Consider the following 25,848-nt stretch of genomic DNA (forward strand, 5'->3'; position numbering starts at 1 on the left):
TTAGAAACTAGACAAAGGAGGATGTTGGCATTGCATGGTATTTTTTAAGAGAGTAACTTGGCATCGAAATGACTTTGTATTGCATTGTGTTTCCGAAGCAGGAGAAGCAGAGAGTTGCTCAGCACTATCATTCCAGCAGTGGCGACTGTCCAAGGTAAAGAGCACGGCCTTTGCTCTGAAACAACACTGTGTGCCCCAAGGTGTTTGTAAACGTATTCGCATGCTCGAGGAGGCCCAGGTTCAATCCTTAGTGTCCTCCCCTGTGTGTGTGTGTGTGTGTGCGTGCCTGTGCACTCACTTGTATATACACATATACAGTTTCCTCTAAGACACTGTCCCAGAATACTGAGAGCATTGGGTCTTTTAAGCTATAAGTGATCATTTATTCAAATTGACTTTGATGCCTTTGTAAGAGTAATAGCATCATCATGTAGAAAGGGATGTGGTAACCAGGTTCCTGCAGGTAAGTTGACAATACCTTAGTCGTTTATCTTCCTTAATGGAGAACTTGATCTGCTTGTTAGTATAGGGTTATTGTACAGTTCAGCTCTGAGGCCTGGCCTTCACAATTTGTCAGTCTGTTTTCAGTTTCCTGATAGCATTAAGTAAAGTAAAACCCATTTCCTCCAGACAGACTATCCCGATTGTACAACAGGTACAACTTGGGAAAGTAGGCTTCAGTCCCGAAGCTCCACCATTGAAACAGGTGCTCGTTCGCTTGAATCTATTACTAATGCATTTTTAAAATTCACTTTTATTACAGTGCAGGACCAGAAGATGACTTTGAATCTTCCTTAAGAAACATAAAGTCACAGTATGAAGTGTTTCGGAGCAGTAGTAAGTCTTTAAAATATTCTCTGCACAGCATCAGTCACTTCTCACCACATTACGAACTATATTTCTCTGGAAAATTATAAGAATGTTAAGATTTAGAGAGAGAGACAGTTGTTCCCTAAAAAGAAAAAGAGAAAGTGCCTGTTGTGGTCAGAGTCGTGTGACATTTCGGTTCCCTTGGTGTGTGTTCCAGGACTCTCCTCTGACGCCACAGTGCTGACACCAAACACCGAGAGCAGCTGTGACCTGATGACCAAAACCAAATCAACGAGTGGAAATGACGACAGCACCTCCTTAGACCTAGAGTGGGAAGATGAAGAAGGTCTGTTGCCTCAGTTTCCCTGAGAGTCACAAATTCCTGTCTTAGTCCAAATGGTTTCTGCCTTACGTTTCATGGTATTTAAATTGACTATATGCGAGTCCATGTAAAATCATAATCAGACTTTTTTAAATGGAGTTTTACTAGCCTTAGGTGTCCAGGAACTTACTCTGTAGACCAGGCTAGCCTCAAACTCACAGAGATCCACCACCTCTACCTCCTGGGTACTGGGGTTAAAGGCATGCACTTCAATACCTAGCTAACAATTATTGTTTCTTAGAGAGAGAGAGAGAGAGAGAGAGAGAGAGAGAGAGAGAGTGAGTGAGTATGGGTGTGGGTGTGTATGCTTATGATGTGCACATCACAAGTGTAGAGGTCAGAGAACAAGTATGGGAGCATTGGTTCTCTCCTTGCACGACCTGGCGCCTAGAGATTAGGCTCCCTGGCAGCAAGCACCTTTACCAGTTCAGCCATCATACCAACCATGACTATTAATTTATTAGTAATTATAATCTCATAATCAGTTGTTTAGAAAATTACTTAAATTTTTATGTTTTTTGAGATTAAGAAAGCAAGTGTTAATTTAATTTTTTTTTTTTTTCTAACCTAACTCATGGAGTTTTCCACTTGAAGGATTTCTGCCTCCTGAGCAGTTTAAAGTCAGGTCAGCTACCGTGTGATTTACTATAAATGAACAATTTAATTCTTTAGGGTTTTTGTAGAACAGAGGATGTTCTGTAGATATAAGTTTGGATTTTAACTGGTTGGTCTTCCAAGCTGTGGTACTTACATAGCTACATAATCTCTCTCGGCAATGGTTGTTCGTCCCCAAGAGGGAAGAATAAAGGGTAATTTTTGCTGTTTCATCTAAGTGCTAATGTATTACTAAACTCTAAAGGATTTGGCCAGGGAGGGCACTGTAGCTCAAAGGGAGAGGGTTTGCCTACCACGTGCAAAGACCTGGGTTTGATTTTTTTTTTTAAGGTTTTTTTTTTAATAGTTTTTATTTTATTTTATTGTTGATATTTTTTATTTATTTATATGAGTACACTGTAGCTGTCTTCAGACACACCAGAAGAGAACATCGGATCCCATTACAGATGGTTGTGAGCCACCATGTGGTTGCTAGGAATTGAACTGAGGACCTCTGGAAGAACAGTCAGTGCTCTTAACTGCTGAGCTATCTCTCGAGCCCCCTGGGTTTGATCTTCAGCACACAAAAAAGAAATAATAAAAACCCTATGTGGGGGAAATGAAAATGGTTGGCATTAACTTTATAAAATGCCCAACACAGGGGATGGCATGCACACGTGCTCAGGATTGTAGCAAAAATATTGGCTTGTTTTCAACACCAACCCCATGTGAAAAATACACAGCGTCAAAAAGAGTTAGAGTACAGAACTTAAAGAGAACCAGTAAGCTTTAGGCAATCCATAGGATGTTTCAATGAAATAGATCTTAGATATCCTTCAATCATGCTAATTGGTTTTGTCAATTAAAAGACAGGGAACTTGAATAGCTTTGTGGCAGGCTACATTAGCTTGTTAAATCTTCCTGGTGTCCCCTTCTCCAGCTCATACGTACTTACTCCGTCATATGTGTGTGTGAATCATATTCATAGATAAGACTGTCCTGGTCATCACTCAGCTTATTAGCACAATTTTTCAACTAGGGTAGGCAAAGGAAAGAATCCACTGAAAACCTTTTTGCTCGATACACAATTGCAGCTTCCTTTAGAGAAATTTCAGTCCAAGGAAACAGGCCCATTCTATACAAATGCGTAGGCATATGAATTCTCAGACCACAGTTTCTCTGTGGTATAAATTGTGTGTGTGTGTGTGTGTGTGTGTGTGCACTATGTGTATGTGCACTGTGTGAGTATTGCATGTGTGTGGAGGCGGGGGTCAGCTTCAAGGGCTGTCTGTCTTGTCTCTGAGAACTTAGCTTACTGCTTAGGCTAGCTGGCCGGCAGAGCCCCTTGTCTCTGCCTCTTCAGCTCTCAGATTACAATTGCAGCCACACTAGGCCTTCTGCATGGCTACAGAGGTTCTCCTGTATGTGACAAGCAGTTTACCAACTGAGCCATCCGTTTCCTCAACCTTGGCTCATATTTTTATAGTGCCCTCATCTAGAAAAGTAATTTGCTTTATTGAGTTGGGTCTTTGTAATGTTTTCAGAAGTGACAGACAACAGTGGTAGAGATAAAATACTCTTTTTTCTTTCTGTCCCGTGAGATCTGGTTCTTTAAGGTCAGAAAATAAAGTTGATTGTGTCCCCTATTCCCTATAGCCTCTGCCCATCTGAGATTTTAGTTCTTTTACCAGTGCCAGTTTGTATTTAGAAGTCGCTGTCCTTTCTCCTCTCCATCTGTTCCAAGATTTTACTAACAGTTTATACTCAGTATTAAATCTAGAACTGTGAAACATCTGCACTCCATTGTAGTAGAGAACCAGCTGTCATGAGAACACAGACTTTGGGGCCAGACTGGAGAAATTAAAACTCTGCCTTGGTTAGAAGTAGCTGAGTGTGAGCCTGGCCCAGCCTGCAGGGAGCCCTGGGTTCCAGGCTGTGCTTCCTAGCTGTGTGACCGGGGGGCATGCACCTCTCTGCTGCAGTGTCTTGCACTCTAAATGGAGTCGATGATGGTGCTGCACTCAGCCTAGGGCTGGCTAATGTACTGGCAGTAAGTGCAGTGTGGCAGGGTCCTGGGAAAGCCTACGTCATCTCTCTAGTGCGGACTTCACCTTTCTCAGGAAACGCAACAGTCCTCTGCTGGGAAAGGACCTTGGCAGAGATAGCGGGTGGCCATATGAGACCTGGAGCAATGAACTCTGGACTCTGTTGTGTTTGATTTGTGGCCTTTCAGAAATTCTTTCTTATCAGGAGATCAGTGTTGCAAGTGCTTGTTTTTTTATCAAAGGCGTGATGTGTGGAGATCATGCCTCATATTTTTTCTGTTAAGGAAGCTGCCACAGGACTGACTCCACAGGTTATTCGAGACTATCAAGAACAATCGTATTATTAAGCTGGCAAGTTGTTGTTTCTTTGTCTGTTTTTCCAGATGGGGTTTCTCTGTGTAGCCTTGGATGTCCTGGAACTCTCTTTGTAGACAAGGCTGGCCTCGAGCTTAGAGACCCACCTGCCTCTGCCTCCTGGGTGCTGGGATCAAAGGCGTGTGTCAGTACCCCTGGCTTAGCTGGCTTTTAATACAACTTTTTATTCTTACTGGGATTTCTTTCAATGTTCTTGAAATGCTAGGAATGAACAGGATGCTGCCCATGAGGGAGCGCTCCAAGACAGAGGAAGACATCCTGCGGGCAGCACTGAAGTACAGCAGCAAGAAGGGCAGCAACCCCACGTCCGCCTCGGATGACTCCAACGGGCTGGAGTGGGAGAACGACTTTGTCAGTGCCGAGATGGACGACAACGGCAACTCTGAGTACTCCGGGTTTGTGAACCCCGTGTTAGAGCTCTCGGATTCTGCCATCAAGCAGTCTGATACCGACCAGCAGGTCCGATAGGATGAAACCGGGACCTTACTTACCAAGCGTTTAAAAACCAACTAGAATGTACAGGTGGCATGCCAAGGCTTTTTGTTAAGGCGGCAAAAAAAAAAAAAACATGTGACAAATGCTTGTTTTCCTAGAAGGAGCAGGAATGGAGGGACAGCTGAGTGCTTCAGTCAGGTATGATCTTAACATCTGCCTTCTTCGTCCCAGGACTGACTCAGTGAATCTGACATATCACACATTCATGCCTTTCTGTTCACCTCGCCAAGTTCTGCATCTTAAGTCTGTATTGGTTTTACTCTGATTGCTTTCCTAAGCCTATCTTATTATAGAACTAAATCTGAAAGTATTTTTTGTTACTTCTCAGCATATGTGCAGGCAGCATGAGGAGGGATGGGCGGGTTCCCCGGGAAGGCAGACCATTCCCAGCAGCGTCTCCCTGGTTACTCTTACCTCTCATGTCTACTTGGCGGCAGTAATTGGAGATGGCCCGAGCATCGTGCTGATATGCGGGCTTCCTTACACACTCGCGCACACGCGCGCGCGCGCACACACACACACACACACACACACACACACGCACACACGCATCCTAAGTCCTGCTTTACTCAATCTGAGCAAGAGATGACAGGATTAAAGATGCTTCCAGAGTTTGGACACTTTGAGTTGGTAATAATTAAAACTAATACATAAAAATACATATTTAACATTTTTACTTCCTTTCACGTGCCATTATATTGGCTTTGAATTGAGATTTTAAATTTTCACTTTCTTTTTTAAAAATTCTATATTTCCAGTGAATGATCTTTTAAAGATTTTTACACAGAACATATTCTGTGAATGATTTAAGAAAACACTAAAATACGGGTATTTCAAAGTACACACACTCCTTTCTGATGTGAAAGGTCCCATTGGCTGTACCGCCCTTTCCTTTGCCTTGTAGTGCAAGGCGCTCTGTGGCTGGAACAAATTATGTCGGCGTATTGACGACCTGTGTCTGAGTCTTAGAGAAGGCCAGGGCTGGGAAATGTGTCCTGACTGCAGTCCTTGGCTGGGCTGAGGACTGGCTGTCACTTTGGCAAGCACACTGTATTCTGTCTCCCTTGCTGTTCCTCTCTCTTCGGCAGCGATGGTGCATGCTTTCAACAGTCCAAGGACGGTCCAGGTAGAAATAGTAGAGTTCTTGCTGTCCGTGAAAACTTATGTGGGTGGCCCTTTCGATATCTGAACTGCTATACAATGACATCTGTAATTTTGTCATTTTTAAATCTCATACAAACAAATATACTTTGATATGTAAATATGCATTAGGTTATGCTATTATTTATATCTATCTCAAGATTTAAATTGTAGGTGTGTCATGGAAATAATTTAAAGGTACTCTATATTCACATTGCCTGTGTTAATGCTTTTTAAGGTTTATATTACATCAGATGTATATTTTTGGTTTGGCATAAGCTACTGTTGTAATTTTCTTGGCTTTTTGTTCATAAAGAATTTTCTGAAGGAATGGTAACTTCTCAAGGATTGTGAATAAACATTTTTACATTTAATGATATTTGCATCATTGCTTCATAATGGTGCAGGTGGTATGACTCTTGGTGTTAATTATTTCCTTAAACCAGCTATGAAGATAAGAAGACACGAAAGAAATGCTTTTAATTAGGGTAGGGGATGCGGTTTTGCCAGCTGTTCTCTGTAACAGGCAGGGACTGGGGGTTCTGGGAGAACTGGCAGCTAGTCTCTGCTTTGCTGCGTTAATGGCACCTCAGCCTTTTGTCCCAGTCTTGAGACCTAACATCGCTCTTTTTCCCCTCACCCTGTGTGTACATTTTGTGTGTCCTTTGGTCTTGGTTGGATCTTTCTCACTGTAGACCTGCACAAGGGTGATCCCTGATAACCATACAGCAGAGTCACTGTCAGGCTGTCTTGGAATCTCCTGTGCTGATGAAATTCATAGAGAACGCTTCAGTTTTGCCTAAGGCAGATTCTTAGAACAAGGGCAAAAAGCAGCCCCATTCTTTGCCAGAGTTTCACAAGAACTGTCTCTAGCCCAGGTGCTAATACTGTTCGCCTCTGATGCTGCTTAAGCTGGGGCCTCCACAGCCCCCAGTGCACTCAACACTACTCAGTCAAGCTTCTGCCTAGATGGCCCGGCTCAACAGCATTCACTTTCCTAATCCACATCCCTCCAAAACGCAGTGTGGTTAGGCGGCCCTAGCAATCCCCACTCCATGGTTCCAACTTCTGTCTTAGTTACTTTTCTATTCCTGTGAAGAGACACCAGGACCAAGGCAATTTATACAAGAAAAAGTACATTAGGGGTTCACGTACCACAGAGAACTTAGATCTCATTTAAACGTGAGACAGAGCACTGTGACAGGCTCTTGAAAGGTCAAGGCCACTCCCCAGTGACACACCTCTTCTCACAAGGCTAATCCCAATCCTTCCAAACAGCTCTACCAACTGGGAACCAGATATTCTAGCCTATGAGCCTGTGGAGGCCACTACCACAAACTTAATTCGTTAAAAAAAAACAGTCACAGACCAGTTAGGCCAGTTACACAGTGATAGGGCCAGGTTACAAATCTGTATGAACTTTCCACAGGTCAGGAGGCGTCTCCTCTTGGGAGGCAGTGTTCTGGGTCTCAATGGGAGAGCCTAGTAGACCGTGTTGTAGGCAATGAGAAGATGTCCCGAGTTCTTGAGGCAGGAAAAAAAAATGTTTCAAAAAGGAAAAAACTGAGGCACTGAAGCATCATGGGTGAGGGGAAACCTTAGGATGTTAGGGGAGTGTTCAGTGTGATTCATCGACGATTTACAGGCCAAGGTTAAGAGCAAAAGAGAAAGGGTTTTATGTGAAATAGGATGCTCCTGACATTTTGTCAGAAGCTTAGGCCAAATAGTGATCAGATTTGCATTTCTGAACGTTGGCCTAGCTGTTCAATAGGGCCCAGCTCACACGAAGGCAAGCACAGATGCATACTACCCTCAGTGGGTGGGTGGGTGGAGTGGGGCTTAAGTTTACAATAGCCATAGAGAGTCAGAGCCAGTGTAGAGGGAGAATCTCAAGGGTTTCCTGTTGGATTTGGATATAAGGATTTTAAAAAGCAAGGGCTGAATCAGAAAATCCACCCCGTGTGTACGTTCCACATAGGCAGGACTCAACGCTGAAGCAGATCTTGACAGAAAGCCTTTGGGATCTCTCGTGGGATGTGGGAGAGTGGTCAGTCAGCCCTTAGAGGAACTGTCAGACCATACATTATCTGCCCCTCATCCAAATCACTCCAGTGAAGCATAGAACTGACGTCACCCCATTCAGATACAGAGCTGATGTCACCCCATTCAGATGCAGAGACGATCCGCTTCTGTCACCCGTCATTTGGCCTCCTTGGTTCAGTGGCATCTTACGAGCATCCCTGAGAATGACTCCAACTGCTTTGCTTTGTGCAAATAATAAATGTGTGGGTAAACCTATGGTTATTTGGCAGGCAGCCTGGCAGCTGCGGCTTTCTACCTGACGACAATAACATTTTGCTTCTGATTGACTTAATCAGAGCAGTGGTAAGAACAGATTCGGTGAAGGGAACATTTTGTTGGGAAACTTAAATATTGGGAGTATCAAAAGGTGTTTGTGTTATGTCTGCCACTCAAGGAAGAGGTGTGGCTCTAAGTTTTAGGAATCTTGGTAGATATATCCTTGTCTCGTTGCTGCCATTAAATACCCTAACAAAAGCAACTTGAGGGCAAAGGGGCTTATTCTGGTTCATGGTCAAGTGTGCAGTCCATAGCAAGAACCTCTTGATTACAAGAGGTTTGAGGTAGAAGGATACATTGTGCCCACAGACAGGAAGCAGAGAATCGAGTCAGCAAATCCTTAGCTAGCTTTCTCCTGTTTATGTAGTCCAAGACCCCATCCCCTCCAACAGTACCATCCACAGGTAGGGTGTGGATTCCCTCCCCTATCTAGATGATCCCTTGTGGGCGTGCCCCAAGGTCTATCTCCTTGGTGATTCTAGCTCCTGTCTAATTGACATTAACCATAACAGTGAGTGAGAGGTATTTTAAGTCATAGTAGATGACTTCCCCCAGGGAAATATAAGCAGAGAAGCCAGCCCAGCCTCTCTTGGTGTGTGTGTGTGTGGGGGGGGGGGTTAAAAGGCACCTTGAAATGCAGATAGAGTTTGAGAACGGGTCACTGGCATCAGGGGATGGGAGTCCTTAGAGAACAGCAAGACTGACCGATGATGTGTGTTAGGCAAATGAAGGGGGTGGTGAAGAAGAAAGAAGAGCGTAGATATTTATTTACAAAGTTTTCCTCTCAGAGAAGTGGGGTAGCTGGAGGGGGCTGAGGGGTGATGTGAGGGATCGTACAGAAGATTCTCCAGTTTACCTCTAAAATGACGTAAATTGAAATTGTACTTTTGTATTCCAGCCGAGGACAGACTTCACGTTTTCCTTTAGAAACAGGTACACCACTCATAGTTTATTAACAAACATCTAACAAGCTAGTCTAGTGAGGACTGGAGAGATGATGGCTCAATGGTTAAGACACTGGCTGCTTTTCCTGAGAACCCAGATTCAATTCCCAGCACCCACATGGCAGCTCACAACTGTCTGCAACCCCAGTTCTAAGGAATCCCACACTCTCACATAGACAAACAAGCAGGCAAAACCCATCAATGCACATAAAAAATATATTTTAAAAGGAAGCCTGTTTTCTTTTAGAAGATACATTGAATACAATATTTTGCTATCTTTGTTTACTTAGTATCTCCTATTAGTAATTTGATTGCAGAGAGAAAAAAAATGGAGTTCTGTGAAAGAACCAACTTCAGCAAAATGATACTTAACATCCTTAAAAAAAACTTTAAAGGAGAAATGAGATGCAATTTGAAAATTATTGTTATGAGCTCTTTGTTAAAAATGATACATTTCTTTGAAGACCCTTTCCCTGACTCCTAGACATAGTAACATCTAAGTCACCCAGTTCTGAGGATTCTACCAGCTTGCCTGGCTGATTAGAACTTAATGATGGGGGAAGTTAGAATGTTGCAGAGCTAAATTCTCTTGTGTTCTTTGTAGCCCCTTTGAAAGCCTCCGTTACCCACAGTTCTGCCTCACCTACCATTCTTAGGGCCATCAGAACCTTTGAAATATGTTCTTAGCGGATTAGTTTTGCCAGTCCAGAAGGTAAGACTATAGCCCCACCACCTACTAAGCCCCACTAATTTTTTTGTTCTTTGACTGATTAAAAAATAAAATCTCATGTACCCACATCTATGAAACATCTTTTTGGGCAATCCTGGGATATGGTTACTCAAATTTGGCTCAGGAATAAACTTCTCTCTTCTTCCCTTTTAGTTCCATGGGAGAGAGAACTGTTTTAACACAGAGAGCATTAAATAAGAGGCCCAGTTGCTTGGTGCTACTCCTTACATAATGGAGCCAGTGAAGAGGGACTGCACGCCACACCTCAGGCTGAGCTTCATTCAGAGGTCCCGCGTGGGAGGCACTGCCTTAATCCTTAGTTTCAAAAAAAAGGAAAATGAAACTAAAGCGTCAGGATCCATGGGAAATGAAGATAAACCCTGGCAGCATGATTCACAGCCCACATTGAACATCACGCTTCCTCTAGGAACTGGGTCAGCCTTGTTTGTGAGGGTTTGGGAAACCTGGGCTTTGTTTTGTTTCATTTACTTAACGGGGATTTAAAACTTGTTTTAAAATAGCCCAGTGATGTTTTTTAACACAGCTACCTTCTGTGGATAATTCCTGGGTAGAAACTGCCTGTAGAAACTTCAGTGCCTTTAGAATTGAGAATGTTGTAGGTCCAGAAACTAATTGCAATTTATCTTAGGCTATTTTTTTTAAGCTCATTACATAGTGATTGTTTGCTCCCCTCTATGTTAGAACCTAACATCCTGACTACAGGCAACACCTTTTGGAGTCTATTAACAGCACCCTAATTCCCCACTAACCAAAAGTCATCGAACCACAACTGAGGGTTACAGCCGAGGTTTTCCACAGTGCTGCAGTGACCCAGTTAATGTCCACACCAGTGCATTTGAAAACCATCTTGATTTATGACTTTTCTTGTTCTGTTTCTATAAAAACTTCATGAAACTGCTTCCAGGTCAATGCATGGAATTTAGGATAACTTAAATCCATGTTTCCAGGCTATGGTCACTCATACTTGGCTCCAGAATAAAACTGTTTTCCATCCCGTTTGAATTACGATTTCTGTGTGTGTGTGTGTGTGTGTGTGTGTGTGTGTGTGTGAGAGAGAGAGAGAGAGAGAGAGAGAGAGAGAGAGAGAGAGAGAGAGAGAGCGCACTTCTGAGCCAAACTCATCATCAGAGCATCTGTGCCCTCCTACAAAAGATCATCCCAGCTAGACTTGTTGACTGAGGACTTCCTTCAGTGGAAGAAGGGCTGGGGAGGGTCTTGGGACCCTCACCCAAATGTCTACCCCTTCCTCCTAACCAGTTGTATGCAATGCCCTTAAGTGCCTTTGGCTTCAGGGAGAGTTAGACTACATAAGTAGAGAAGGACAGGGGACAAGGGGACCATCTACATGGTCATAGGGGAGTCTATAGAGGAGTCCATGGAAATAAAATCCATGCGAGGTTGAGCAGACCTTCCTCTTGGTGTGGCTCCTTCAGGGCTACACGTGCTCCTGCCTGTAACTTCTCACCCACTCTGTCCTATCTGGAAGCACGACAACCTCAGGGCCTCCCAGAGTGAACTCCAATGCTTTATGGTTGGACTTCAGGAGGAGGGGCAAATGTCTTCCTCAGGGAAGGAATTTGAGAGGCAGGCATCATAAAAAGACCTAAAGATGGCTTCTGTTGTCAAAGCTTACAACCACCTCACCTCAGAAGTTTCCTGTGTTGCTATGACTTCGTCTTTGGAGCCGTGACACATTGCTGATTCTGGCCGCAAGGCCAGAATACTCCAGTTCCTTGGTGGCTTTGCATCAAGAAGAAAATGAGACCAGCAACAGAGCTGACCCAGTTTTGCCATTTGCTTCCCCACAGCCCCTGATCTTAAACCCAGTACTTGACAGGTGAGTTGCAGGCAGAGAAATAGTTTCCTATCGACAGAATAGCAGAGCGATGAGTAACTGGATTCTGGAACAACTCAGACCAGCTAGAAACTCGCTGAATGCCAACCACGCTTTCCACAGCTGTCTCCTTAGTCACCACTTGCAATGGACGGTCCCAATCACAGTCCACCACCTATTACATTCCCAAGTAACAATCACAGAAGTAGACGAATACTAAGTAGGAGAACAATGGAACCATTAGATAACGTAGAGTTAGCAGCTACTCACACTATCAACAGCACCTCCTAACAGTATGGTTATGGCTAGTATGGTTAACAGGTAGATATTATCTACACATGTAAATTACATGTTTAAAGTACAGCTTGTGGGGAACACACCGCCTCCTATACCTACTGAAACAAATACTCATGTTAGAGCCTCTGCCTCTCAGTCAGGCATACTTAGAAGTTTTTAGAAAGTGATTATAGACATTATATGTGCAAGGAGATAACTGGCTCTCAAGAGTTGGCCTCTGACTTCCACCCCTCATGTGTAACTTTTCACAGACATAAATCTTTTTTAAAAGTGTTTGTAACTTTATGGCAGGACCTGGAGAGATGACTCACCAGTTAAGAGGCCTTTGACAACTGTTTTTGCAGAAGACCCAAGTTTGGTTCCAAGCACTCATATTTGGGAGCTTACAACTTCTTATAACTGTAGCACACACACACACACACACACACACACACACACACACACACACACAGAGGCACACTTACACACTTAATTTTTAAAAATAAAAAATGTAAAACTCATATATGCCAGATGAGTTCGCTTTCCACAGTGGATTGTATAGCCATGTCATGAAGCTACAGATCCAAAAAAAGAATGCCAGTGGATGTAGCAATGACTGTTACAACACGTAACGAGTTGACATGCCCACTCCCAGAGGCAGAGTCCCCTAAGACCTGTGTTGAGATTTTCATTTAGCTTCATAGTATGTGGCACTAAACACTATTTTTTCTTTTGTTCTCGTTTCCACTCTGCTATGGAGATTTATTTGTAATTGTTAGAGAATGCCCCGCCCCCTTTGATTGCCCCCCACCTATATGGTCACCCCACTTCTGGCAAGGGTTGGGAAGAGTTGTTTTATAATGTGACTGTGTTATCTTCAGAGAGTTGGTTGGAGGAGACTTGGGCATCTCATTCAAGCTTACTCTTTCCAAGACCTGAACCAGGAAGGTCAGGTTCTCTGAGTGATTAATACACAAGAATCTTGGGAGTTCCTGGTGGCCACGTGCAACCATGTGGGTGGAGAATGGGGCCACCACACATCTAGGAATGAGCCTGGGCGATGCAATCTCACTGTGAGCCTGCAGCGTTCCTTCCTATTGTTCTGTGCGACACTGAGTTTCCCGTTAATAATCCCCTCTGTGCTTGCATAGCTCAGAAGAGGTTTTGTTATTTGTAATCAGAATGCTCTCCTACGCCTCTTGCACTCCCAGGCAGCCTTTGCCCAAGATGGTTCACACTGCAAGCACTTCTAACAAGCTTGGTGATCTAGTTTGCAAATTTGCATCAGAAGAGAAGTTATGAGGCTCAAGGAGGGTAGTGTCGTGGAAGCCATTGGTTGACAGTGGCAAGAAATGACAGTGCATTGGTTGGCGGGTCCAATGAGAAGGACCCTCAGAGGTGTGTCATTGGAGGTCCCTCATTGGAGTGTCTGGTTCCCAGTTGGTAGACTAGGAAGGATTAGGAAATGTTGTCTTGTTGGAGGAGATACATCACTGAGGGGAGAGGCTTTGAGATTTCAAAAACCCAAGCCAGTCCAAGTCTCCCTCTCTCCCCTTTCAACCTTTGGATCAGGATGTGAACTCCCAGCTGCTGCTCCAGGGCCATGACTGCTTGCTTGCCATCCTACTATGATGGTCATGGATTCACCCTCTTAAACTGTGGGCAAGTTCTCCAATTAAGTGTTTCCTTTTATAAGTAGCCTTGATTCTGATTGTCTCTCCACAGTGACAGAATAACTAAGACAAAAACCTTACGTAAGAGGGAGTATGTTTGTTTTCTCTTTTCTACTGTAACAAATTGCTGTAATTTGCAACAAAGTTTTGTGGGTGGAAGTCAACGGCAGGAGTCACTGGGCTAAAGAGTCCTTGGGATTTCGATTCTTGCTAAGGTTTCCATGCCAGGTTTCCATGCCTTTTCCAGCACATAGACATCTGTGCACATTTTCTGTCTCCAAGATGTTGCTGCTTTGGTTCATGACCTCCTTCCTCCCAGTGCAAAGCCTATACTAGTCTGCCAAGTCCGTGTCACACTGCAACCTTCTGGTACTATTGTTTCCCCCTCCTCCTTTTAAGGATCCCATTATTACCTGAGTTGATCTCTTTCACTTGAGATCATCAAATGAGCAACCTTAATTCTATCTGCAGCATTCATTTGTCCTTGCTATGTCATGACATACCCACAGGTAGCACATGGACACCTGGACACCTGCTGGGCAGAAGGTACAGGCGGGACTTACCATTTCCTGGAAGAAGGGGAGATGCGAGGGAGGAGAGAGGGGAGAACCAGGCAATCATGTGAGGTCTTGTAAGGAGCTGTGGGCTGTGGCCACTCCTATACGTGGGTGGTCAGAGATGTTTAGCAGGGACTAGTTTCAACTGACCGACTAAAGTTAGAGCAGGTAGGAGGAACAGAGCTAAGAGTAATGATAAGGGCATGCTTTTCCAAGTGGGAGAGAGTAGTGCCCAGCAATTGTGCCAAGAAGGCAAGCACAAAAGGAACAACTGTGTGTGTGTGTGTGTGTGTGTGTGTGTGTGTGTGTGTGTGTCTTTTATCCATGGATTCAAGGGAAGCTGGGAGGGGGCTGGTAGTTCAGTCTGATTCCCAGAGCATAGGTAGGACAATGAAAAGCTACACACAACAGCTTACCACAGGAGTCAGCAGGAAAACGAGGCAAGAAATGAAATACTCACCTGGACACTTAGCACATAGATATAAAGGGGTGCCTATAGCAGCAATCCCTGCTGAGGCAGCAGCTGCTGTCTTATTTTATAGGCAAAGGGTGACTGACTGGTGATCTGCTGCAAGAGGCATACTGCAGATAACATTCACATGGTACTAGGCCAAAGAGTTTATTAGAAATAATTTCAAAGGGCTGTTGCAGAAATACAGTTACATTAAGCTAGGCACAGCATTCAGGGGGCCGGTGTATGAGGATCACGAGTTCCAAGCCAGCCTGAGCTTCAAAGCAAGCTATTGTTGGAAAAAAACAAAAACAAAAACAAAAATAAAATATGAATGTGGCTAACTTCCCCCACCTGACCTCCTCCCCCACCCAAAATCCTGTACCTGTTACAGCATGAAATTTCATTTACGGAGGAAGCTATACAGGGTGCCTTACTTCCTAGTAATGTTAGAATTTATCTTAACTTAATGGCTGTCATCCTCTTTTACATAATGTTCACTAACATTTCATCTTAATCTAGCCAAAATGAAATGAATGAGAATCTTTTAAATAAATACAACTTTATGTGAAACTAAAAGTTTAGAAATAATTAAGCATTTAATATAAATATTCACAGGTACTGACTTCTATAGGGCAGCCTAAGAATACGTGTTTTCCTTTAAGAATACGTGTTTTCCTTTAAGAATACGTGTTTTCCTTTAAGAAGTTCCAAAGAAGCAGCTAAGGAACTGGGCTCCGGCTTTATCATATGCAAAGAGGCTGTTAAAAGTTTTGATTTCTGCCATTTTTAAATCTGTAAGATACATAAAATTCACCTTCAATATCGTAAGAAAACCATCTTTATCTCAGTGTTCTTTAAATGTTAGTTGTAGGTCCTACATATAGGAAAGCGACACTACAGTTCCACAGAAAGAAAATCAAGGAGCTATTTCTCAAGTCTTTCCATAACGAAGCCACGGTGACTCAGTGACTCGGCACTCTAGAACTTATTCCAGGACTGTGGTTCTACAAGCGCTAGCATGCCACAGACACCAGCGAACCATCTGCCCGAGCTCTAAACTTGAAAAACAAAGGCTGCTACGAAATGATGTGACCGGGCCAAGAGATGGCTGCCACCAAGACAAAGCCTGGGGATAGCATCATGCAGAAAAGCAACAAGGGTGACCTCATTACCCAGAAGACGTGTCTGATGCACCAACCCTTACAGATGTACACTTAATTCTTTGTAGAGCCGAAACTCAAACAGTTGACTAAGTTGATGATTAACACAGTCTAGAGACTTCCGAATGCTATTACCAAAACGAAAGTCAGCATGAGGACAGCCCTGCTGCGCTACACTCACAAACTCGGAAGTAGGATGTCTCTTGACATCCGACCCATGTGTCCTCATCCTTTAATGTGTCTCCGGTTGGACCCTCTTCACAGTTCGTTTTCATCCATTTCTGAAGGAGAACTTCTGTGGGTGAAGTATGAAGAATACACCCCATCCTCTGGTATGGGACTCTGTGTTGGCCAGTTGTTTTCTTGCAAGAGAGGTCTTGAAGACATGATAAATTGAGTCTCAAAAGATTCCACCGACTCTCCGTCTTCCTTCTGCAACAGGAACTGATATTCTCCGAACCTGAGCATACACTTGTAAGGCAGGTCCATTTTATTGAGGTAGCCGAGCTCCTGGTTATCTACCATCAAACTGGTCTTCTTGCTCATGTTTTTAATTTCAAACGAGAGAACGGAGCTGTTGAACTGTTTAAACGGCTGTAAAACAAACTGAACTCGGGACACCTGTTTGTCCTGAAACGTATACTGGCACATGTTGGAATTCCGTCCAAATTTCACCACTTCAATGGAAGGAAACTTCTCTTTGCTGCAAAACCTTATTGATTTAAATATCCCACTTTGCTGGCCAGGATGGTAAATGGTCATCTGGAGACAAGTGACCGTCTCCTCTGTATCAGCGTCTTCAAAGGTGGACATGACGCTCCCTGGCCTGCAATGGTCAAAGCATCCAGTTAGTTCAGCCTGTACTGCCCTCTATAAGAGTGTGCTCAAAATGTGGTAGGGGATCCTATAGTAAGAACAATACTAGCCCTTTCCTCTTGCTTTGTTTCATTTCTCCTTTGCCCAGTCTTATAATGTGGGTGGTTATGAGATTGCTCACAGTACAGTGGTTTAGGGGAAGCAGAGGGAAGTCTCTCTCCTTTCTCATTTAAATAGTGATGTAAACAAAAAAAATATGATGGTTGTAATTAAAAAATAAAATCAGGTATGTCGTGGTGGGAAGTTAAGGCAGAAAGATCGTTAGTTCAAGCCCAGCCTGGACTACCTAGTGAGACTACTAAAGAACAAATTGGTTTGGGTTTTAATATCCTCAGAGGAGTTATGCACAAATAAAACCTACAGTCTATTAATTCTATTATAACACGATTAACTATAAATTGTGAACTCTTTTTAAAAGAAGAAACTTAAAGGTTATAAACAGAGGGCTGGGGAGATGCTGCAGCTGTTAAGAGGTTGCTCTTCCAGAGGAAGAGCCTGCTGAGATTCCTAGCACCTACATGGTGGCTCACAACCTTCTGTAATTCCATTTCCGGGGAATGTGATGCTCTCTTCTGGCCTCCTTGGGTATTGCATACACATGGTGCACAGACATACACACAAGCAAAACATCCATATGCACAAAAAATAAAAATATAAAGTAAAAAATTTTTTAAATGATAAAATTAAAAATAATTGCAACCCTATCACCTTATATCATTAAATTAAATCCATTTATATCAAATTAAGTCTTGAATTTCTAGTAGTTTTGCTTTGACATTACGTTTTTAACAGCTTCCGAGAGGCCACTCACTACCATAGCCTTTGCTGGTACCAGAACCCACCTAGACTTCACTATACACCGGAGCACTATAGTACAAGTGGGAAGGGATGCTATTTACAGGATTACAACAGAAAAGAAAATTTCATTTCTTAAAATTTCCTGAAGCTATCTTGATACAGAACTACCATTTTAAAGAAAAACTAACAGTTTTAAAACCACATGCACATATCACTTAAAAGTTCAAAAAACATTTAGAAACAAATCTCTCAATTCCAATCTTTTATCTTTCTGCTCTAGAATGAACCACTCACTATAAAGCTGCCTTTAACTTTATAAACATGTTCTCCACACAAGCATAATTACGTGAATATGCACACATGTACGTGTACACACACACACACACACACACACAGAGACACACACACACACTTCTCTACAGAGAGTAATTTCTCTCATACAAATAGAAATACATTATATTCCACTCTGGACCTTGATTGCTCCAAGACTATCCGTGGTTGTTTGTTTGTTTGTTTGTTTGTTGCCATAGCCATATACCACCTTCCACCGAGTGTGGTGAAGGCAGCACTCATTAGCTGCTGACTGTCCACTGCGACCTCTGAATGACCCTCACTTGTTTGTGTAGTTGGATTCTATCTGCTTATGTTGATTTAGGGCTTGGAAAGCAAAAATCTTCAATAACTATTTTGAAATGGCATTTTAAGTTTACGTGCATTGGTGTTTTACCTGAATATCAGGGGATCAGATTCCCTGTAAATGGAATTACAGACAGATGTGAGCTGCCATGTGGGTGCTGGGAATTGAACCCAGGTCCTCTGAAAAAAGCCACCAGTGGTCTTAACCACTGAGTCATATCTCCAGCCCCCATCAATGAGGTTTTATAATTAAGTGAAATTTATATTGGTACTGGGTTTTTTTGTTTGTTTATAACAAAGCAAAAATAGGTTAATATTAAAGTCCCATCTATCTTAGACACTGATATCAAAACTATCATGGTTTGAAAACAAAAGCCGCAACTGTTTTCCCGATCCTTCTACATCCCAGCCTTGTACTCTATTGTTTTTCTTGACAGGGTCTGTGGTGATTTGAATGGGAATGGTCCCATAGACTCCGATGTTTCAATATTTGGTCTCCAGTTGGTGGAATTGAATAGAACTGGTTAGAGGGCGTGGCCTTGTTAGAAGAGGTCTAGAGATGGAGGGTTTTGAGGTTTCAAAAGCTTACTCTGTTCCCAGTTAATCCTCACCGCTTGGCGGCTGTGCTTCAGTGTGAGGTGCCACGACAAGCACCCTCACCTGCTGCCATGGTCCTCACGATGAAGGCATGGACTCTATCCCTCTGATAGTGCAATCCCCGGATAAACTCTGTCTAGTATATGGAAGCCTAGGTCATGGAGTCACATCCCAGCAATAGAAATGAACTAAGACCGAGTCTCAGTATCTAGGCCACTTCGTTCTTCCCCCTCATACCCAGGGCTGTCTGCTTTTCAGACATATTTTTCTCTCTTTTACAAAGTTGTGCTGCTAAAACCAAGCTGCATGTATTTATCCCATAAATGACAGTCAAGCAAAATGTCTTTCGTTAACTTAGACATTAATCTTTAAATTTTTTTTTTTCGAGACAGGGTTTCTCTGTATAGCCCTGGCTGTCCCCTAACTCACTTTGTAGACCAGGCTGGCCTCAACATGAACTCAGAAATCCGCCTGCCTCTGCCTCCAGAGTGCTAGGATTAAAGGCGTGCGCCACCACTCCCGGCTAATCTTTAATTTTAATTTTATATCCCTATCTCTTGGACTTTATTGCAGCACACTGAACAAGGTAAGAGATCCTCCAGTGTAAGTTAGAAATAAATAAATAAAAGCCAGCAAAAGGAACCCTCACAGTCTTGGGCCAAACATGGCAAAAACAATGGAAACAAAAGCCAGCAAGAACTAACTACCATGCAGTGGGTGGAACTGACTAAACCAGTTTATGCTGTCACTTGAATACACTTTCATTATGATAATCAAGTCTCATGATTCAAGAAGCCAACAGCATGAATGAGAGTAATTACGCTAAGTTATGCAATGATACAACTAGCAACTTATTAAAAATTATTTGTTGTTTTGAATCTTGGGAGACATCCACTTTCCATCTATATTCCCAGTTTGTTTAAAAGATGTATACGGGCGTGGTAGCACACGCTTTAGTCCCAGCACTCAAGAGGAAGAGGCAGACGGATTTCTGAGTTCGAGGCCAGCCTGGTCTACAAAGAGAGTTCCAGGACAACTAGGGCTATACAGAGAAACCCTGTCTCAAAAGACCAAAAAAAAAAAAAAAAAAAAAAAAAAAAAAAGATGTATACAATAAAACTGAAAGTAAGAATGTCAGGATAAAATGAGGAACTTGGAAGATGGCTTGGTTGGTAAAGCATTTGCCTTGCCAGTTGGAAGACTGTGCCTAGATCCCTGCCGAGTTGCGCTCCCAGCCCCCAGCAGATGCTTTCCTGTGTGTGAGACCCTGGGTTCACTCTTGCTCAAAGGTCTTTCTCTGGGGCAGAGAGAAGGATTAGAGGGTAATGGTGCGTTTGCACAAGGCTGGCAATCGGAGTTAGTCTCTGGAGCCTACATAAAAACTGAGAAAGCTAGCGGGGCATGGTGGCGCATGCCTTTAATCCCAGCACTCAGGAGGCAGAGGCAGGCGGATTTCTGAATTCAAGGCCAGCCTGGTCTACAAAGTGAGTTCCAGGACAGCCAGGGCTACACAGAGAAACCCTGTCTCGGAAAAAAAAAAAAAAAAAAAAAAAAAAAAAAAAAAAAGAACCACTATTCCAGTCTGAGTGTCCGAGTGTCCGAGGTGAGTCCCTGTGATTCTTGAGTCTATGTTATGTGTTACTCCACTCTAGGCTGAGAAACTCATTCACCTCCCAGGAGGATGAAATGGCCACAAACTCTGACAGAAGAGTTTCTGCTTATGGTGCCTTTCCTGTATCAAGCACGGTGCTGGGTTCTTTGCTTGTGCCATCTCAGCTTATCTTCAGAATAGCTCCATGAACGACCGACCCCTTTATAGGTGAGAGAGATGGAGCTAGGTAGAATGTAAAGAGTGGGTTCCGCTCCAAAACAAGGTGCCAAGGCCAGGGTCCAGACCCCAAGGCACTGTCTCTTAGCACTCCACGAACTGCCTCCCTTCCAGGGTTCACAGTTATACTTTGCAAACTATAGAAGAGAAGAGGGGCTCAGACGCATGTGCTGCAGCCAGCGAGCTGTGAACCTGGACCCCACAGCACTGTTAAGGAGGGAAGTGTGGCTGCCTGCACAGCCTCCTAAGAGGATGTGAACCAAAGCATTGGCTACTCCTGCATAGGAGCCCAGGCCTACCATTCGCTGGCAACTCTGCTGGTTGGTTGGAGAGTGGAGACGGCAGATAACTAATCTCTTAACTTCCAGAGCCCCAGGACCTTCTACAACTTAGTAGCTTGAACCCTTGGCACTTCAGTATTCAGTAGAACACAGAAACGAATAATTAACATAACAAATTTAAGACTAGGAGTTATTTTTTGTTTGTTTGTTTGGTTGGTTGGTTGGTTTTTAAGCCACTGGTGTGTAGAGGCTCAACGGAAGTTTTTTTTTGTTTTGTTTTGTTTTTTAATTCTGCTAGTTTTAAATACCAAATACACAGAAGGCCAACAGACTGCAGTAGTGACAATGTTTGTCTTAGGAAGGGGAACCAAGGGCCAGGGGAAGAGAGATTTCTCAGGGCACACCGTGCATCTTTGGAATTTGACACCAGGTACAGGAAGATCTGTTCAAATATCTAACAATTTTTTTTTCTTTACAAAACCCATAAACCATCATATTTTTGTGGAATAAAATAGAATTAGCGATAGTAAAGTATCATTTGGCAATGCGTGTGTTACACAGTATATTACTCTGCTATCTGACATCACAAAGTTGTCAAACATGAACATCTGAGGAACAGTAGTAATCTGTTAACAAAGAAACTATTATAGAACAAGGAAAGAAAGGAAATGAAAAGCAACAGACAGGAGCCAAAGGCCTGGCTCTTCAACCCTCCTACACACACACACACACACACACACACACACACACACACACACACACACACTTCCTCCACCCCCCACCCCCTTTTCTACAGGCTTAACCCTTTGCGTGCTGAATACCAAGATGCACACACTCACCTGAGAGCCTTCCAGTGGCCACAGCTAGATCAGGACTCCTGAGCCTTGTCTCCTCTCCTGGGAGAAAAAAAAGAGGGGTCTGTGTCGGTGTGTTAGGTACACCGCAGCACTGACACCCCAGCTGCACACCCGGGACAAGCTGCTCCTAACTGACCCCTGTGTCCTGCGAAACTAGTGAAGGACTACCGGGCTTTGTTTTTGCACAAGGCTGATTGGCTGCAAATACCACAGATGAGAAGCTGTGCAGTGATGTTTTTACTAAAATGAGCCAGGTGTCCAAACGGTTTAAAGGGAAGTTTGCACGGCTCCCCTGGGTAGGGGTCACGCATGCCATCAAGGTTTCTCACGTTTTTTAGAATTTGCTGTAAATGGAGGTTCCTCTGAGTCGATATGCTAGTGACCCTCTGTTCCTGCTCTTAGTCTCTAAGAGATGGTGATTACAAGAAGGGAGATTTTATTTTTGCAAAAAGCTTCTCTTCTTGACAAACACCCAACACCGAGCTGGCAGAAGGGGAAGAGAAACTTGGAAGAAACAAAAGATAATTTTACTCTCTTGCCCAACTCCCTCAGTTGCCATGGCCCCACGAGGTGTCTTAGAAGACATCTGTCCGCGAATTTTACACCAAAGCAGACCTGCTCTGCCGACTCAGCAGCCTTTCTGGTTCCCAATCTTTCAGAAAGAGTGGGGGCAACCAAGTACGGAGAGGAGAGCGTCAGGCAAGCTCAGCGCTTTCCAGCATTGGCGATTCTCGCTCTGCCCACCCTCCACTTCTTATCCCCACCCCTGCCCCACTCCCCTCCCTGGCCCCGGACCCCCCACGGAGCCTCTCCCAGCAACCGGATGCGAATCCTCCCGGAAAATTGGAAAATCCCGGATCGCAACGACGCCGGGCTTTCCTGTGACCCGGCTGCGGCCGGGAGGTGGGTCTGGAAGAGGCTTGTGCACCCGGTACTGGGATATTTCCGAAGTTCAATAACAGCATGTGACGGCGGGGGACCGGGGTGTCGGCTAGTGAGCCAGAATGCACAAGCGGCATCCTTCTAGTTTCCGATTGGATGAAAAGTTTGCAAGAATAGGAGAGAAAAGACACACACACACCGCTCCCCTCCCCCAGTATTGTTCGGTTCCTCCCTTATTTTATAAAGATCACGTATTTCATAAACTTAAGATCGCGCTGGCTATATATTTTTTTCAACCTTTCCTTAGTATATAGTGACTGCCTGTAAACCATGCCATGGAGAGAGCGAGAGCGAGAGCGAGAGAGGGAGAGAGCGAGGGAGGGAGAGAGAGAGAGAGAGAGAGAGAGAGAGAGAGAGAGAGAGAGAGAGAGAGAGAGAGAGAGAGAGAGAGAGAGAGAGAGAGAAGCAGGCAAGCGACAGTCCCCACTCTCAAGCTAAACAGGTGACCAATAGGTACCTGGGGACTTGGAGGTCCTTAAGCCTTGCGGAGCCTTCTGGTAGAAGCCTGGGGGAGGGAGGGGGTGGTGGGGGACCGTCGCTGCCAGCGCCGCGGGAGCTCGCGGAACCCGCGGGTCGCTGGTCCTCCCACGCCACCGAGCCTCCCACGGGCGCGCCAAGAGCGGCCTCGCGCGAGTGACCTCGGCAAAGCCCTTGCCGGGAGGAAAGCCCGGCAGAGCCAGGCAAGAGGCTGCCGCCGCCGTCCAGCCCTTTTCCACAGGAAGCCCTGCCCCCTGTCGCCTCTCTGAGGTCTCCTGACTGACCGGGTTTGAGTCGCCGGGCACCCGGGGCGACCGCACCTTCTCCAACAAAAGGCAGCTCTAGATGGCAATGTGATCCGGGAGCTGGGCTTTGAGAAGGAGGGAACTGGGTCGGTTCCAGATTAATAGCTGCTGTGGGGTGGTGGACCAGCAGGCAGTTGGAGGACTCGTTGGGGACCCTAAGGATGCGCTCTTGCTCTCAGGCCTTGGGAGGCAGTGGCTACTCTCTGCTTAACCCGAGGCGTGGGGAGCGGATGAGAGTCCAGCCGTAGCCAGACAGGATTGGAACCTGCCACCCTGCACACAAGTCGTCCAGAAGCCTCCTCACCTGTCACTTCCGGCTAACTATCCTTTCTTCGCCCAACACCTAGTGCTGAGAGTGGTGACAGGGGCAACGGCCTCGTGGGGGTCCTTCAGAGGACCGACTGGATACCCGGACACTAATTTCCGAATTTCGAGGAGGTTGGGATGGAAATACAGAAGGCAGCTGTGGAGAGAGGTAGGAGAGGGATTCTGTTTAGGGAGAAGAGCGATGGTGAGCAGAGCGAAGAGAACCAGAGTGACTGTAGAAGTTGCCAAGGATGTTCTAGTTGTCCGTCCCGTCGTCCCCTCTGCTTGGGAACCTGCATAGCAATTCCCACAGTCTTTTCATGGAAACTGTTTATTTGTCTGGACTCTGTCCTTAATGTCAGGGGAGGTAGGTCTTTTTCTGGGACAATAAAATGATGTGGCTTCTGCACTGTTGCCAGTCTACTGGAGGGCTTTTTTTTTTTCCCCCAATTCTGCTGGGAAGCCTCAGCTGGGAAAGGACTTAAGTGCATTTAAGTGAGGCAGATTCCAGTAAGGGATGTAATTTCGTTGGTTAATGATCAACGTTTATTATTCCTTCTTGGAAGAAGAGACAGCCACAGAATCTTCTTTCGATTGAGTTGTATCAAAGCAGGTGCAAGATAAGACATTGCCAAGTGATTGTGCCAAATAAACCCAGGCAATAAAGTAACGTAAAAATCGGAGTTTCTGCTCTCGGATATCTTTCTTGTTAACGGTTTTCTTTTTAGACAAAGTTTTGTCATGTAGCTCAGGCTAGCTTCCAAGTCAAGACCCTTCTGCCTCCTGTGAATCCTAGCGTCATGATTGTGCTCCATCTGAACTCTTTAATCTTCAAAGTTGAGTTGAAGAACATGTGAAAAAAAATGTGAAGAGTAAGGGAATAATAAAGCGGTGGATATGGTCAAAGTGCATTAATACAAGTAGAGAAATAACATAGAAACCTTTACTTTATACTATTAATATCTAAGTAGGGGCTATTAACAACACTGACAGAAGATACAGGTTAAAATTCAGGATGCTAGAGGGCATGCTCTTTATTTTCCAGAACTGTCAGGCATGATTGATCCCAAAAGAGACTCTAAGTAAGCATGCAGGTCCACATTAGAATCTAATCTCGGTCACAATTGCTTGACCCTGACAACTAGTTAAAAAATAATGGATCTTAAAACCGAAGATGAGCGTGTGGTCAGCAAGAATCAGGCAGGAGTGTGCACCTGAGAGAGAGTTCTTCTGCTTCCAGGCCTGAGGGATACTTGGCTGGCGCTGCAGTTACTGGCCTTGGCTTATCTCAGTTCAGATAGCTACAGTATCGATCTAGTAATCTCCGCTAGCTACACTTCTGGACAAAGACAGAAGGCCCAGAGTAAGTAGTCTGAAGCCTCGACTTGGGCAAAAGCCAAACAGAAATGGGCCCTCTTGTTTCTGTAGCTTCAGTTTGTGGAGGCTTCTGAAGCCCCCAGAAGACATGCAGGAAATAAATGGTCTTAAGCCTCTCATTCCTAAATTGGGCTGTCTTTTCTAATTATACCTTATTGTTGTCCATTCCTATGAGACCAGTGAAAGCAGGTTTTTTGTTTTTGTTTTTTTGTTTTTTGTTTTTCTATGAAAATACCTTTTATTCTCCGGTTCAGTTGTCATCTGGAGGCTTACTGCCTCAGTCTGTAACTTAGGCCTTGTTCTGAATGCTTCTAGCCTCTCTACAATCTTATCTAGGTCTAGAGTGTGTGAAAGCAGTTTTTAAATGAGATTATTTCACAAAGCTGCTGCTTCTTCTTCTTCTTCTTCTTCTTCTTCTTCTTCTTCTTCTTCTTCTTCTTCTTCTTCTTCTTCTTCTTCTTCTTCTTCTTCTTCTTCAAAGCCAAATCTTAGGCAGCCCCATTAGTTAGCTTTGAGAACTGCAGGACCCAGCATGTGCTGCTCTGACAAATAAGCTGAAAAAGGGAAGCAGAAAGAACATGATTAAAACATCCTGCATCAGAGAAACAAAACAAAACAACAACAACAAAACCACCCTTCATCAAAGTGTCAAGAATATATTTTTTTAATCTGCTAAGAACATGACTGTTAGAATTCATATTGGGTTTCTTCTTTTTCTTC

At 44.2% G+C, this 25,848-nt stretch overlaps 2 protein-coding genes across 12 annotated transcripts in view; one reads left to right on the forward strand and one right to left on the reverse strand.

Annotated features, from left to right (window-relative positions):
• Ap1ar (adaptor related protein complex 1 associated regulatory protein) overlaps positions 1-6,215 on the forward strand; it is a 29,684-nt gene extending 23,469 nt beyond the window's left edge. For 4 of the 6 annotated variants that reach the window (XM_021159018.3, XM_029475321.2, XM_085835532.1 and 1 more), the window contains 4 exons: positions 99-154; positions 764-837; positions 1,028-1,156; positions 4,412-6,215. In XM_021159018.3, the coding sequence (XP_021014677.1) occupies positions 99-154; positions 764-837; positions 1,028-1,156; positions 4,412-4,674 (522 nt within the window). In that variant the 3' untranslated portion in view covers positions 4,675-6,215. The remainder of the gene's footprint in view (positions 1-98; positions 155-763; positions 838-1,027; positions 1,157-4,411) is intronic. The other 2 variants (XM_021159019.3, XM_085835531.1) reach the window with 1 other exon arrangement.
• Positions 6,216-14,837: 8,622 nt separating this feature from the next.
• Tifa (TRAF interacting protein with forkhead associated domain) lies at positions 14,838-24,056 on the reverse strand. 6 transcript variants are annotated; one of them, XM_085835534.1, is made up of 4 exons: positions 22,542-22,708; positions 22,051-22,126; positions 21,704-21,760; positions 14,838-16,674 (listed from the first exon to the last, which is right to left on the reverse strand). In XM_085835534.1, the coding sequence occupies exon 4, from the start codon at positions 16,659-16,661 to the stop codon at positions 16,107-16,109; it is 555 nt and encodes a 184-aa protein (XP_085691660.1). In that variant the 5' UTR covers positions 16,662-16,674; positions 21,704-21,760; positions 22,051-22,126; positions 22,542-22,708; the 3' UTR covers positions 14,838-16,106. The 6 variants fall into 6 exon arrangements, with proteins under 6 accessions (XP_085691660.1, XP_021013754.1, XP_021013756.1 ...); XM_021158095.3 differs by lacking the exons at positions 22,051-22,126; positions 22,542-22,708 and adding an exon at positions 23,750-24,056; XM_021158097.3 differs by lacking the exons at positions 22,051-22,126; positions 22,542-22,708 and adding an exon at positions 23,425-23,446.
• Between the last annotated feature and the right edge of the window lie 1,792 nt (positions 24,057-25,848).

Source organism: Mus caroli, unplaced genomic scaffold (genome assembly GCF_978045245.1).
Source record: "Mus caroli unplaced genomic scaffold, Mus_caroli_1 scaffold_3, whole genome shotgun sequence".
NCBI classification, from domain to species: Eukaryota; Metazoa; Chordata; class Mammalia; order Rodentia; family Muridae; genus Mus; species Mus caroli.